The sequence below is a fragment of the Sarcophilus harrisii genome, chromosome 4 (assembly GCF_902635505.1).
Source record: "Sarcophilus harrisii chromosome 4, mSarHar1.11, whole genome shotgun sequence".
In the NCBI taxonomy this organism is placed as follows: domain Eukaryota; kingdom Metazoa; phylum Chordata; class Mammalia; order Dasyuromorphia; family Dasyuridae; genus Sarcophilus; species Sarcophilus harrisii.
Window position 1 is genome coordinate 224,488,913 of NC_045429.1, and position 15,681 is coordinate 224,504,593.

At 34.8% G+C, this 15,681-nt stretch overlaps 1 protein-coding gene across 1 annotated transcript in view; it reads left to right on the plus strand.

Annotated features, from left to right (window-relative positions):
• Positions 1-15,681, plus strand: part of UBE3D (ubiquitin protein ligase E3D) — a 204,880-nt gene that overhangs the window by 56,354 nt on the left and 132,845 nt on the right. The window contains exons 6-8 of the mRNA XM_031964590.1: positions 7,747-7,816; positions 10,640-10,748; positions 13,092-13,261. Of these exons, the coding sequence (XP_031820450.1) occupies positions 7,747-7,816; positions 10,640-10,748; positions 13,092-13,261 (349 nt within the window). The remainder of the gene's footprint in view (positions 1-7,746; positions 7,817-10,639; positions 10,749-13,091; positions 13,262-15,681) is intronic.

Below are 15,681 nucleotides of genomic sequence, written 5' to 3' on the forward strand. Positions count from 1 at the left end.
AATTCTGACACTGTGTAAGAAAAGCCTTATATGTTTTATAAAAATAAGTTTATTAAACATACTACCTTATTCAGTTTTATATATATTGTAATTATTTGAAGTTGGTGTCTACTCTATGCAAACCACTATGCTAAGCACTTTACAAATATTATCTCATTTAATCTTCACAACCACCCTGAGAGGTAGGTACTATTATTATCCCCATTCTATATTTGAAAAGACTGAGGTAGATAGTGCTTAAATGGCTACAGTTAGATTGGATTTAATCTCAAGTCTTTTTTACTCTATTGACTCCAAGCCTAGTGTTCTATCCACTCTGCCCCTTATCTGCTTCATTTGTTTTTATTTTGATCCTTGGAAATGCATTGTAGACTGTTTCTTGCATTCAGAAATATGGGAAATGATCCCTTTTAGAGAGGAAGCACCATAAGATTGATAGAGAGCTGGCCCCAGAATTAGGAAATCTAGGATTCAAGCCCTGTCTCTGACACATACTTTCTGTATTACCCTGGGAAGATCTAATGAACTCTTAGAGCCCTAGGCAACTCTCAGAAACCGTAACTTGAAGATCATTTACTCATCTATGTCAGTAGAGGTAGAGAATTCTTCCTAAGAAATTCCTTAAACCAGTGATCTTGCTTCACTCCTTCTATATACCCTTTGAAGAGACAAAAAAGATCTAGGATATAGTCTAGGAAAGATCTTTTTCATCTATAACTCCTTATTCCTTCCAATTCTACATCTATTAAATATCAGCTCTGTGTCTCTATCACTGGGGATGCAAAGATTTACATTCTATTGAGAAAACATTAACCACCTGGTACAGTGTTTGGGAGGATCAGAAAATATCCTAGCCTGTGTGGTGTTTGACAAATGTTTACCTGGATTAATCTAGTTTTTAAAGATATAGCTTGAGGTGCTATTGGTTTCTTCTTTTACCCCTCCCCTCCAACACTTTCTCTCTCTCTGGCTCCTTTCCCTTTAATTTGTCTTCATGTCAACAAGAAAGAGGGCTATTAAATCTCCTCACTCTCAGAGTCCTGTGTGTAACCCTTGTGGGTGATTGTTTCTAGCACTGTACCTCATGAGCCCCCATTGGTGTACTTTCCATTAATAAATCAATCACTAATTCTCAGTTCACATTAATCAAAACATTTAATGAAAATCCAGGACAAATATGAAATATTTATTTATATATAAATCTCCATATTGTCTTTGGAGAAAGTGAGCTTTGAGTCCTGGGGTAATATTGCACTTACCTTGGGAATACGGCTAGGGAAATTTATAATCTCTGGAATTAATAGAATTCAGTATCTCAGAATCCTTTTTTGGGATACTTCAATATTTTCTTTCTTATGAAATTTCAGGATTGTCCATAAGAATTCCTTAATTAAGTGTAGCTTCTGTGTCAGCAATTACTTCTACTGCTAAGCTGAATTGATCCATCTGTGCCAGACTAGCACCTTACCAGACATGGCTCTCAGTTGGATGAGACAATTTGCTTGACTGCTTATTTGATACGCCACTTCTAAGTGTTTCCTCTGCTCAGCTGGTCTTGCTCATCAGCAGCCACTGTAATATCTGGCACTTGTAGCCTCATACCTTCAGCTTATAGAATGTTATGGGAATGTATGGGAATGTATGGGAAAAGGCAGTAACCTTTATCATGAGATTAGCAAAAGCCTCTTCAACTTTGTTCTTTTGGCAGGATTCTTCTGTGTCTCTCAGAAGTAACAGGTGGTTATTCTGATAAATATTTCTGTCTCCTTTTTTCCTCCTCAGCAACAAATGGCAACAGAGGGCAGAGTCTCTTCTCTTTTTTCCTCTCCCTTTCTTTTTTTCTTCTCTTCCTTCTCCTCCATTTCATTTCCTTCTTTTCTTCTTCCCTTTCTTTCCTGTCCTCTTTCTGGTAGCAGATGGTATTTAAGAGAACAAAACTTATCCTTTCTACTTAGAAGTTAGAAGCAAATCACATATACAAGATGAACAAATTCCCTACAATGTTCAGGTTGACCATTGCTTTTTTTTTTTTTTTTTTTTTTTTTAAACATTGAGGAACTACTATTCTCATAACATTTAAAAAGATTTATGCCTGAGGTAAGTGAATTGTCAAAGATCATTCAGCTTAAAAATGGAAAGACCCTTTGTCCTGGAAACAGAAAAGAAGGTTCAAATCTTACTTCATGAAGTGTATTTATTGCTTATATGATCTAACTAACGCAAGCATTTTTGCCACTATGGACCTCAGTTTCCCCTTTATAAAAAAGAGAGAGAAACTTGGACTAGATGACCTTTGAGTCCCCTTCTTCTTATAAATCCATCAGGCTGTGATCCTTATAGCCTTACTTCCTTATTTTCCCCACCCCTGGCATATGTTAACAGAATAGTTTTTCTGAACTGTATTACACTAATTTTATATGGAATATTTTATGGGACATTATGTGATTAAAGCGATCTAAACAAATTCTATTTTTTGCCCCTCATTTGTTGTTCCAGTGTTAATTGCATTTTATTTAAGATCTCTATTAAACCATTTAAAAGTCTAGTAATGAAAATTCTGATAATTGAAATGAATATCATTATGTCAGCGTGTGCTTTTAAAACATCTTTTAGAGTGCTACAACATGCTGTGATCACACTGGGTGTGATGAATAATAGCTTTTAATATCATTAAATATGAAAGTTGAGCTTGAATAAAACTCAGTTTCAGTTATGCATCAAGGCAGAAGGTGTTTGCTCTGAATATGGCAATAATCTTGAAAATAGTCATTGAACCACTTGCCTAGGATTAATGATGACTTGTTCTGAACAAGTACTAATGAATGCTACAGTTAATGCCTCATTTATCCACCATAGTCAGGCCATAGCATATGCACTCTAAGTGAATTTTTCTAATTACTGAAATTTTTCCATGCAAGCATCAAAATTTTTATTAACTTTGCCAAAAAAAAAAAAAAAAGATACTTTATAAAGTATTCTTTTATAGTCTTTATTTTTTGTCCAGATTCGTCCTTGATATAGGGAACTTACAATGAGGAAACTTAACTAATTAACTTTTGTTAACAAATATGCTATAAGTTTTAGTTTAGAGTTGTAAATTAACAGATGTTCTATAGCTTTTTTTTTTAGTCTTAGAGAGTTCTCTGGAGCATTGGCAGGTTAATTGCTTTTTTTATGGTTACACAGGCAGTGTATGTCAGAAATAGGACTTGAATCCAGCTCTTCTAGTTCTCAGTGGCCCTCATTCCATTATGCATTGCATATAATTAAGTTAAATTTTTCTTCAAGGTGTAGGAATATCAACAAAGAAGTATTTATTAAGCACCTACAATATTCTAAATAACTGCAGATGGAAACATTTTAAAATGTTTTAAGAATTAAAAGCAAAATAAAAGACCAAAAAAACTCAGGCCTTATTCTCAAGGTGCTCAGAGTCCAGAGGGGACAACAAGCAAACAGCTCTGTGCAAGCAATATATATACAGAAAAAAATTGGAGATAATATTAGAAGGAAGAATTCTCTTACAAGAATAAGAAGAACTGGGAGAGGGTTACTCAAGATGTAGGACTTCAGCTGAGATCTGGGGGAGTCCAGGAAAACTAGATAATGAGAATGAGGAGAAAGAGTCTCAGAATGGGGAACAGACAGTGAAAATATTTGAAATTGGAAGATGGAATGGCATATGTGAAGAATGACAATAAGGAGGTTAGTGTTACTCAAGGAGACTGAGGTATTAGAAGATTGTAAAGGTAGGAAGAAGCTAGGTGATGAAGAACTTTAAAAGCCAAATTTATATTTGATCCTAGAACTAAAAAGAATTATTAATGATCACATAAATAGCAATTAACTTGCCAATGCTCCAGAGAACTCTCTAAGACTAAAAATTATAGAATATTTGTTAACAAAAGTTAAATTTGTTATCTCTCCTCTGTAAAGAGAAAATGGCATGGTCAGATTTGTGCTGTAGGAAAATTAATTTGAAAGTTGAAGAGAGGATTGAATGAAGTAAGGAGAGACTTGAAAAAGACCCACTAACCAGCAAGTTATTGCAGTAGTCTAGGTATAAAAGTGTTGAAGGCATGTTCCAGGGTGGTGGCAAATGTGTCAGAGGATGGAAGGGGATGGAGGGGGAGAATACAAGAGGAGTTATGAAGAGAGAAATAATCAAACTTCACAACTGATTAAATATGGAGGGGCAAGGTAGGAGACTGAGAAGCTGAGGATGACATCAGAATGAGCATTTGTTATTGTCCTGTGCAGTTATACCAATCTCTGTGCTTTTTTTTTTTTTTTTTTAATTTTTCTGTTTCTTACCTTGCTGTTAGAATGTTAGCTGCTCCTTGCTCACTGTCATTGTGCCTGCTTATGACAGCCTGACTTCCATCTCTGCAGAATCAGAATTTGAAGGGACCTTAAACCTTCAAGAACCCTGCTTCAGTTCCTTCTCTAGCACCCTTGGTCACAGATGGTCATCCATCCTTCTCTTTAACGATTCCATAGAGGAGACATTCATCATTCTCATACTAGACAGCTCATTTAACTATTAAAAAGTTTTTCTCTATGTTCACTGGAAATTTAGCTCCCTGTAACTTCTACCTACTCCTAGTCCTGGCTAATAAAATAGTACAAACCACGTGATAGATAGTCTTTTGAATACTTGGAGACAGTTATTTTGACTTTTTCCTCTGACCTTCTTTAAGTCTCCCAAACTATTAATTTCTTGGCATTTTCAGCTTTCTTAATAGTTACTTGTATGACAAGGTCGTTCACCATCTTAGCAACTTTCCTCTTTTGTCAACATACCACTTAAAAAATGATATTCAGAGGGGCAGCTAGATGGTACAGGGGCAGCCCTGAAGTCAGGAGGACCTGAGTTCAAATCTGGCCTCAGATACTCAACACTTCCTAGCTGTGTGGTTTTGGGCAAGTCACTTAATCCCAATTGCCTCAGCAAAAAAAAAAAAAAAAAAAAAAATAACTGATATTCATAATTCTGTACAAGACTTTCAATTATTATTGCTTGATCAGGGAAGAAATCAATACACTCACTATTTCCCTTATCTTGGTCCTGTACTTTTATTGAGGCAGACTAGATTGCAATTTTTTTTTTTAAACTACCATGGCATATTCCTGGATCATTTAACTTGCCATCATGTCCTTTTCATATGAGGTACTGTCATCCTATCCATTGCTTATAGAGAAGGGGACTGGACCTATAATTCTATTGATATAATGAACTCCTAGATGAAGAAAACCTCTTAGCCAATTTAGATTAGCACTTTCACTGCAATTTGTAAATGTGTATTAGCACTGAAAAGTTAAGTGTCTTTTGTCGGAATGGAGTCAGTTCCACATTTTGTGATTTTGTTTTCTGCTTGCCAGGAAAAAGAAATATTTTTGTTAAAGACAGACATTAGGTTTCTGAATCCTTGATGCTTTTGATCATTTTCATTCCTACTTTGGGCTGCTAGGTGGCACAGAAGATAGAGTTTCAAACCTGGAATCAGGAAGACATCTTCCTGAGTTCAGATATGTTCTTAGACACTTACTAGCTGTATGATCCTAGGTATGTCACTTAATCTTGTTTGCCTCGACTTCCTCATCTATAAAATGAACTGGAGAAGGAAGTGGCAAACCATTCCAGTATCTTTGCCAAGAAAACCCCAAAAGGGATCGTGAATAGTTGTTCGCAGTTTTTTTCCATCCTTTCTTGCTCAATTCTGTATGGCAGTCACTATATATTAATGTATATTTTAACCTTGAGGGATCTAAATTTTTATTTTTTATCAGATGTTGGCATATAAGTTACCATTATTGTTAGAGAACACTTTTTTGCTTATGCTTATAAGTGCATAAGGTGAGATGACCAAGTATCCCATGAAATCTTAATTTTTGAAAAAATTACATTCAAACTAGCTCTACCAACTTTCTACTTACTTCTCTTAGCAGATCCTAAGGAAGAGATACACTTTTCCCTTGTCTTCTGATTTTGCAAGAATAGTCTTCTGAATTTTGCAGGAATCAATTTTTGAAATTGATGTAGTTCATTTGCTCCAATGGCATATTAGGGCATTGACCGTTGGAAAAAGATTTCATGTTTAGAATCCTAATATTTAAATTGATGTTTACTGATGGCCTAAAAGCTAGTATTTTCCTTAATATTTTGTCTTTTTTTTTCCCATTCTTTAACTGCAGTGGAAATGGACTAAGAAAGCAATCAGGACTAATTTCATTTTGTATTTGTCTTTGTTTTATTGGCTGCCATTATGAAGAATTTTTCCTCTGGTGATCCATCAACTGTTGATAAGCTTCTTAACACTTAGCTATATTGGTCCTCTGATAACAGATTTAGTCCATCACTGATACTCTACTCAAAGCCTTTCCAAAATGGCAGAATGTGCCAGAGCTCACAGTCCATTGGTGTAGCTTGTGATAATATAGTGTTACTTCTGTGTTGTGATAAGAAATTGAAATAGGAGTTAGTAAATGGCAAGGAGAACCCCTTTCCCTTCAGGTTGGGTAGATTCTTTGTAGAGGAGATTTGGCAGATTTTGGCAAGAATCTTATATGATGAAAAGTCCTGGAGGAGTTGTATAGACAGTATCCACCTCTGTAAGATTATAGAGTCATTTCAGTTCATCAGTTGTAATGGGCTGAAGCTTGAATTGATGCACTGAGGTCCCAAGCACGTGAGGCTAAATAGTAATTGGACCATACTCTATTAATATATATGCTTGGAGAAAGAATGACACCCGCCCACTCTTTGTGCAAGTCCTGATGTGTTTATAGGAAATGATGATTTTGGTGGGTAGAGGCAGAGGGGCAGGAAGAGAGGTGGAGAGAAGGCTGGCTGGCTTCTGGTCTGGCTGGCTTCTTGACTCAGCTGCACACATTGCGATCGTGATCCCCCCTTCACCTCCGATTCCCCTTCACCTCCGATCCTTCTTCACCTCTACTGAGAATAAAGATTGAAGATTTTCCCTTAACCTGAATTCTTGACTCTGGCTGATTTTAAAATACGCGGTATCACAATTAGTAAACATTTATCAAGCACTACTATGTGCCAGACACTTTGCTTAGCACTGGAGATGCAAAAAGAGACAAAAGACAGTTTATTATCAAATGTTTTCTGGGGTCATACATTGGTCTTCTAAGGCAAGATTTGAACTCAGCTTTTCCTGACTTGATATCCAATGCTCTGTCTGTCTAGCTATCTCTAATTCTTTGGGCCAGCAGCAGGTTGTTATCTTCATTGGACCAGAGAATAGAATTCTCACAGGGAAGTAATCTGGGATCTTTAGGGACGATATATCTATGAGTGCAGCAATTTAAATAGCAAAAAAATGCACATAGGAGGCCTATATTATGTACCTATTGTGTTAGAATGGTTCTATGGAATTATGTTTTTTAATAAATTTAGAGGTTGACAGCATCTCTAGGGCCATATAATCCAAATGGTTTTTTTACAGGTGAAGATTGAGGCAAGTCAAATAAAGGTAGTAACAGCAAAGATAAAATTTAAATCCAGATCCTCCACTACAAATCCCACATTTTTCACCGAAGCCCTATGTAAGAACAGATCACAAGTCTTGAAAGGTTTACAGTAGTGTTCTTATTTCATTAGCGTTTTAAATATTTAACTTGAAAATGTCATCATTTGGTTCTGAGATATATGAAATGAAAGTTTTATGTTTTAGTATTGTTGTGGGAATTGCTTCCTCTTAAATTTTTTTCTTCCTGTTTTAGGGACCACAAAGTTTTATATCACAGAGATAATTATCCAGCCATCTGGGAGAGATTTTGACATGATACCAAGGTACAAATAGAAAATTGAGTTTCTTTTCTATCTCAAATGATGTAGAGAAGTGCAGAGAAAATTTATTCTATCCTGGAATTTGTTTTGTTTATATAATGTAATAGACAAAAGTGTTTGGATCCAGATTTATTCATACTTTTTGCAGCATTGAAATAATAACAGTGTCTTACATTTATAGAGAATTTTACAATTTTCGAAACTATTTTATATCATATTTGGTTCTTACAACTCGTGGGGGAAATTGGTTAGGGCTAATTTTATAATAAATGAGGAAATGGAAGATCAGAGATGTCCTGACTTAGCAAAGGCCACACAACTAGTAAGTGACAGAATTAGGATTAGAACACAGTTCTTATCCCAGTCCTGGTGCTCTTTGAACTGTATCACAATCTCCTAATGAAAGAAAAGTTATATAGAGCCTATTTTGTGGATAGCACTATGCTAAGCAGGTCACTATTCTAATGAATTTGTGATCTCATCAATGTAAGTACAGTTAGTTCTTTCATAACAAAGCATATGAATTCCTCAAATGCACCTCCTTATGCAAAATTGCTCAATAAAAGTCAGGGGGCTTATGTAAAAAATAGGGTGAAGAACATTATATTTAGATACTTTGTCGGTGACACATAAAAAAAGATAGGAATCTAATCACAAGGCTACCATCATTTTATACATGTTAAATAGTTAAGAAATACATAAATACTCCAATAAATAGTGATGTCCGTAGCTCTAGGCTGCTGTTTGTTTATGGAAGTGGGCATTAGAAGGATTATAACTTAAGAGTTACTGAAATGGTAAAGATTTCTTCATTCTCACTGTTTCTCATGGAAGAAATCATGTATAATCAAATTGAAATTCATACTTTGCTCAAAATATTACCTAATACATATACACATGCACTGGGACAAATTTGAGTTTTTGAAAGAAACATTATAGTAAAACTGACTGTACTTTCTTTACTATGCCTGATCATTACCCATTCATGCTTGTCTATCCTGGGCAATTCTGATCCATGTCTTTTTTTTTTTTTTTTTTAATGAGATTTAATCTTTCTATCTCATCGAGGCTGGAAATGCAACAATCTGTCTTGGGCCTGATCCCAAAACTGATTGACATGGAAGCTTTAACTTGCTCCATTTTTCCAATCTGGCTCTGTTTTCCCTTTTTGAGGTGACCTGGTGGCCCCACGCTCTTGGGCTTTACTATAATCATATCAGTCTTGTATGAACACCCATTGGTTCTACCGAGCTCAGCCTCCTCAGCTGGAGGGACTACAAGTGAGTGCTGTTACTATGCCGAACCATCTATATACTTTCACAGATTTGCTACACACAGTCTGTCCAATATACTTGTCTTCATCCTTCTGTTCTCTTGATATTACGTGGCTATGTTGAGCATGAAAACTCTCCATCAGGCTAATCCATATTTTCCCCCAATCACAGATATCCCTATAGACATTATTTGCTTTTTTTTAAAGTACCAAGTGTTCAGAGAAATTTATTGTGGTCTAGATCTGTATTTTTATGGCTTCACTGGTATAGATAGCTCATTACTGACTCTGACTGTATTTAAAATCTTAGAGAATAGTTTGAGGGTAAGGAGTTTGGAGATTTGCCTAGAGTTAGAATCATTGGTGGGAACTGTGCCTTCCTGACTGAAGTCTGGCTCTCTTTATCCTAATTTCACTATGTCTTGATGTGTTTCTGCATGTCACAAAAGAAACATGTGATACGGTTTCTGCTCTCAAGGAACTTGCAGCCTGTTTTCCCTTGTGTTCTTAATAATTAACCATTAGTTATTTAATATGACTTCTTTAAAATTCAAGGAATATTATGAATTAGCTTCCCAATGGTTTATTCTGTTTATATATCATTGGAGGATCCATTCTGGCAAAATACTGCCCTTAGTTCTTAGAAGTTCTGATTTTTCAAGTCTTTTTGTTTCATTGGCTGCCATTATAAAGAATTTTTCCTCTGGTGATCCATCAACTGTTGATGATGTTCTCATAGTGAAATCTACGGTAACATTTCTATATCTTGGGCTTGTTGGTATCTGAATCTAGGATAAGCTGACCGTATTTAGCCTTGAGTACATTAGGCTATAAATATCTTTACCTGAAAATTCAAATTCTGTATAAACTAAAAGACCTCCACCATGACAATAAGAATAACAACATCAGCTACTATAGACATTTACTTAGCATTTTAATATTTTCACAGTGCTTTAATATCTCAGTCACAATTCACAACAAACCTGTGAGATAGGTCCAACAGATATTTTCATTTCCATTATACAGATGAGGAAACTGAGACTCAGCAAGTTTAGGTGACTTGCTCATGTTCACTCAGTTCCTAAGTGTCAGCGGCCTAAGATCTTTTTCTTCACGTATTACAACTCTTGTCCTATATCACACTACTTCTCAATTATAGAGATGGTAATATATAATCCTTTTTCTCATTTTCCTTTGAAACTTCACGGTTTAAAATCGCCCACTAGTAGATCTACTTTTTAAAATTTGGGCTGCTGGGACATTTTCTTTAATTTTCAATTAATGGAAAGTAGTTAGCTTCCTGGGCATAGGATGTATTAAGGACTAAGGAATGGGTCATAGGAAAAACTGGGAGAAGAAAGAAACATGTTACTGTATTAAAATGTATTAAATCCACATCTGTTCCAGATTGTGAGAAAACTGACAGTATGCAGAAAAGTATGGCATCCAGATGTCTCTGACTTTCAGGCACCCTGTGGGTATTTTTGGCTCATCTTGCCAGTTACAGTTATTATGAGAAGCACACTGTGAAAAATTGATTTCTGTTCAAACAGGTCTCAGTTTGTACAGAGCGTTATTGCTCAGTGTCTTGTGGAACTGTCCTCTACTAGAAGCACGTTTAGATTCACTGTTCAAGGACATGATGGAAAAACCTATGTCTTGGTAAGAAACTCTCTCTTCTATGGGGGGGGAGCTTCCTCCCTTCCTTTGCCAAGGTGGGGAACTATGGGTGTGGAACACTGCATATAACATCAGATATGGCAGATTTTTTTTTTTTTGCCTTTGTTTATTATGTTAATTATGTGTGTATGTGTATGTATATAATACACACATATATATTCATTCATTTATTTATATATCAGTTTTATTGAACTGGTTTTTCTTCACTTTTAAAAATTTCTTTTAAGACATGGCTATCTGTATGGCAGAAGGGAAGGAAATATTAGAAAATGGAGATCATTAAAAATATAATCAATTAAAATAAGTTATCATTTCTATTTGACTTGTGTTTCTCTTAAATTGTAAGCTTCTTGAAGGCAGAGACCTTATCTTGTTTGTCTTTGTATCCTTCTCTCCTACCTTGTCCAGGGCCTTTTTGTTTTGTATTTAAATAAGTACACAATAGATGTTTGTTGAATTTAGTTGAGTTGCAGTCTTTTGTTATAAATTGTCCATAGGAGTCGTGTATATATATATCACAGATTATGAGCTTTTGTTGAACATTTCTGTCTGACTTATGGTGATGGATCCTCACAATTAGGATATGTACTGGCTAGAGTATTGGTCCTGGAATCTGGAAATCCTGGATTCAATTTTAATCTCAAGACACTACTGGCTGTATGACCCTACACAAGTCATATAATCTATCTGCCTCAGTTTTCTCAACTGTGAAATGGGGTGGTTCTGATGATCAAATGAGATAATATATGTAAAGAACTTAGCATAATTCCTGGCACATAATGCTTGGTGCATAGCTTAATAAATGCTTTTTCCTTCCTTCCTTCCAAGATAGTGCCCTTCCTTTGCTTATATTAAGTTGGAAAAACTCTGTAATTGAACAGTATCAAGCTCTGTGGGTTTCTTTGAGTTATGTGAATTAAGTTTTGCAAAGGTCTGCCAATAATCAGTCATCCTGTAAAGAGGATTCTGAGGTACTATTCAGCAGCTCTGGGTAGAGTGTTCCCACATCACTTTTGAATTTCTATTAGGGCAACACTTCCATATTTCCAAAAGGCCCTTCTATGAAAAGCTAAAAACTTGACTTTAAGCAATTTCAAGGAAATCTTAGGCTGTGAAATCAGAGTTTTGATTTGTTTTTGTAAACTTTTAAGAAATTGTTTAATAATAACTTTATTTTCTTTTTTAATTTATTTTTTTATTACAGCTTTTTATTTTCAAAACATATGCATGAATAATTTTTCACCATTGATCCTTATAAAACCTTGTGTTCCAAATTTTCCCTCCCTTCCCCCCATCCCCTGCCCTAGATGGCAAATAATCCACTATATATAACTTTTTATTTTCAAAATACATGCAAAGATATTTTTCAACATTCAGCCTTGCACATTGGTAGACTTTCTTAAAGATCTACTTGTCAATTAATCAACAAGCATTTTTTGAAATTAAATTTTATTATTTTAAATACATCTATTTCCTCTCTCTTTTATTCCACACCTTATTGAAAATAGAAACAAAAGACAAACAAGATCCTTGTAACAAATATTCAATAACAAATATACTTAAGCAAAGTAAATTCCATTATTGGCCATGTTTCTGTTTGTCTTTCCATTTACATACATACATAGGCATTTACATACATGCATACACACTCACATATATTTTTAACTTTATATCTGTTTAATAGGCACTGTGCTAAATACTGAGGAAGCAAAGAAAAATCAAAAACAGCCCCTGACCTCAAGGCAACTTGTATTCTAATGAGAGAAAATGTCCATTAATAGATATATGAAATGTTCAGATATTTCTCATACTAATCAGATATACATCATAAATAGATATGTATGAAATGTTCAAATAGTAGGTAGATAGTAGTTTTATGGGGAAGGCATTAGCAGCAAGATAAAATGAGTCAGGCATTTTGCAGAAGATAGGATTTGAATTGAGTTTTGAAAGAAGTCAGGGTTTATAATATTGAGAAGGAAGGGTGAAGAAGGAGAATATTTGAGCATGTTGTAAAAACATTACAAAGGCATGCAGATAGGAAATGGAGTTTATCATTCATTCCCATGAACCATGCTGTGTAAGACTGGGAACTTAATAAATGGTTGTGTATCTTCTGATACCTATGGGTTGTTGTTTATCTTCTCTCACCTTCTCCCTAGGCTTCCCTACTCCTGAGACACAGTGCCTTGATCATACTAGGCACATAATTAGTGCTTGTTGACTGACTGATTTTGGGTTTAAGAAGAGGATAAGGAGAGTCATTGTAGCTCTTGTTTTCAGTTTTCAATTTTTTTTTTTTCTTCTCTTCATCCTTATCTACAGGTGTGGCTTTTAAACTCAGACAGTTTACTGATTGAATCTCTGGGAAATTCAGAGAGCATCCAAGCATTCTCATTATTTGAAGACATGGAGATGTTGAATTCCAACTCCATAGGCATCTGGAATGCTGTCAAGGTTCTTTACCATCCATGCATCAAAAATAGAAACAATGAGTAAGTTGCAGTCTTTGTTTAATTATATTCTCTCTTCTCACATTGTGCTTTGTTTTCTGTTTGCTTTGTTTGTAATTCAAGAGGTTACTAATTCAGTATTTCATTTGAATCCTATAGGAAATTAAAATTATTATATATAAATAGATAAAATATTGAATGAGTCTGTGATCCTTTTTCTCTTTTGAAAATCTAAGGCCCTTATTGTTAAATTCCATATTTTCAAGATTTAGGGGGAAAAGTTGACCTATCAACTTAGATAAAATATTTATTGTTGTTCAGTCATTTTTCAATCATGTTCAACTCTTCATGATTCTATTTGGGGTTGTCTTGACAAATAATACTTGAATGGTGTCCTCTAGTTTATTTTACAGATAAGAAAACTGAAGCAAATAGGATTATGTAACTTGTACAGGGTCACACAGCTAGTAAATGTCTATGGCCAGATTTGTAACTTAGGAAAATAAAGTCTTCCTGATTTTAGGCTCAGGTCTGTATTCATTATGCTGCCTGGATACCCTTAAAATATGTACATTTTTAATCAAATTAAAATAATAATAATAATTTTTTACTTAACATTTTAAAAAGCTTCTTCTTCCCACTACTTTTTGAAGATTTTTTTTTATAGCTATCTCAGCTCCATGTACCATAGCCTCCCTGTGTAAATTATGATTTCATCATTGTCAGAACTATAGCGATTTATACTGTATTTCTATTCTCAAATGGGCTTTAGCTTAACATTATGTTCCTTATAAATGTTCTAAGAAGAAAGGGCTCCAGGCTTAGACCATAGAGCATATCCAATAGATAAAAATGCTGTCGATGTCATTAATACTATGTGATAATTCAGTCAACTTCAAAAAGAATGAAAAAGAAAGGACAAAAAGTTGTCAGAGTGTTAAAAATGAAATTCTTTTATGCTTTACTGGCCCCATAGGTCTTTTGAAAACAAGGAAAGTATTGTAGGTACAAGATAGTTTAACTCTCTTAGGAAAAAAAAGATCGTTTGTGGAGTGATTATCATGCTTTTTCCTCATGTAGCCGTCCTCCAAAGGGCTCTAGGCAATTCATCCATTTATCTCATCTTATTACACTTTGTCAGAATAGTGTATTGTAAAAATAGTATTGGAAATGTTCATTTGTAATGAAGTGAAGCTGATGAGAAGAATAAAGATAACCAAAAGTTTATTTTTCTTTTTTAAAGACTTATTGAGAGGAAAAAAGGATTAAAGAGATGCTGCTTTGGATAGATGGGATGATAAATAACAACAATACTTCATTTTTACTTTGTATCTGCTTTCTTTGGTAGAATATGACTTTTGGACTGGAAAGGACAGAAAATAAATGTTAAAAGGAACTAATATGTAAGATAAATTAGGAGATAGATAGTAAGAGAAACACCTAGTTGTACTTGATGAATTGAAGTCATCTAGTCCAGATGAACTCAGTCCTCATTTATAGAAAGAATGGATGAATATAATTAAGCCATTTTCAGTGATTCTTTACAAGGTTGGAGAAACTGAGAGAGGTAATGGAGAAGTATTGTTATTATTATTGAGTCATCTCAATCATGTCCAACTCATGACCCCTTTTGGGGTTTTCTTGGCAGAGGTGCTGGAGTTGTTTGTCATTTCCTTTTCTAGCTCATTTAGAGGAAACTGAGTAAACTCAGTGACTTGTCTAAGGTCACACAGCTAATGTCTGCTGCTGGATTTGAACTCTGATCTTGCTGCTTCCTGGCCTGGCACTCTATCTACTGAATCGCCCAATTGGCCTAATGGGGAAAGTAGAGAAGAGTAAATGTTTTGATTTACAAATACAGGAAGAGAATGGAGTCGGGGAGCTTGACTTCAATCTTAGCCAAATTCTAGGCCCCAGCTTTAAAGGGGTGACTTAAGTACAGTGGATGATAGAACATTAGACTTGGAGTCAGGAACATTTGAATTCAAATCCTGGACTGTGAGTAGCTGTGTAATTAAGACAACTCTACAGCAAAATTTAAGGAAGTCTGCCATGTTGGTAAAATATGTCATATGAAGATCTGTTGAAAGAACTTAGTATTTCACTTAGAGAAAAGCTTATCTCACTGGAGTTTTTCTTTCATGACTTTTGTTTATTAATCTTTTGCTTTATTTGGTAGCTTTAAAACAACTGTTCATGAGATGGTTTTTAAAAAGAGGAAGATTTGATTAGAATTTCATGAAGTTCATCTTGTACTTTGGCAGTTTTCTGCCTTGAATAAATATCCTGTGTACTGTTTTGTCTTCTTTTAAATATAAATAGAATTGATTTCTAATGTTCCTTTTTCAGTTTGGGCCCAAGTGGGGAATTCTAGCATGTTTTAACTTGGGTTTTAGCAGAGGTTACAACTTTTGCCTTTGGAAAAATATCGAAAAGAGCTGTGGGAACTGCCTCTAGCAATA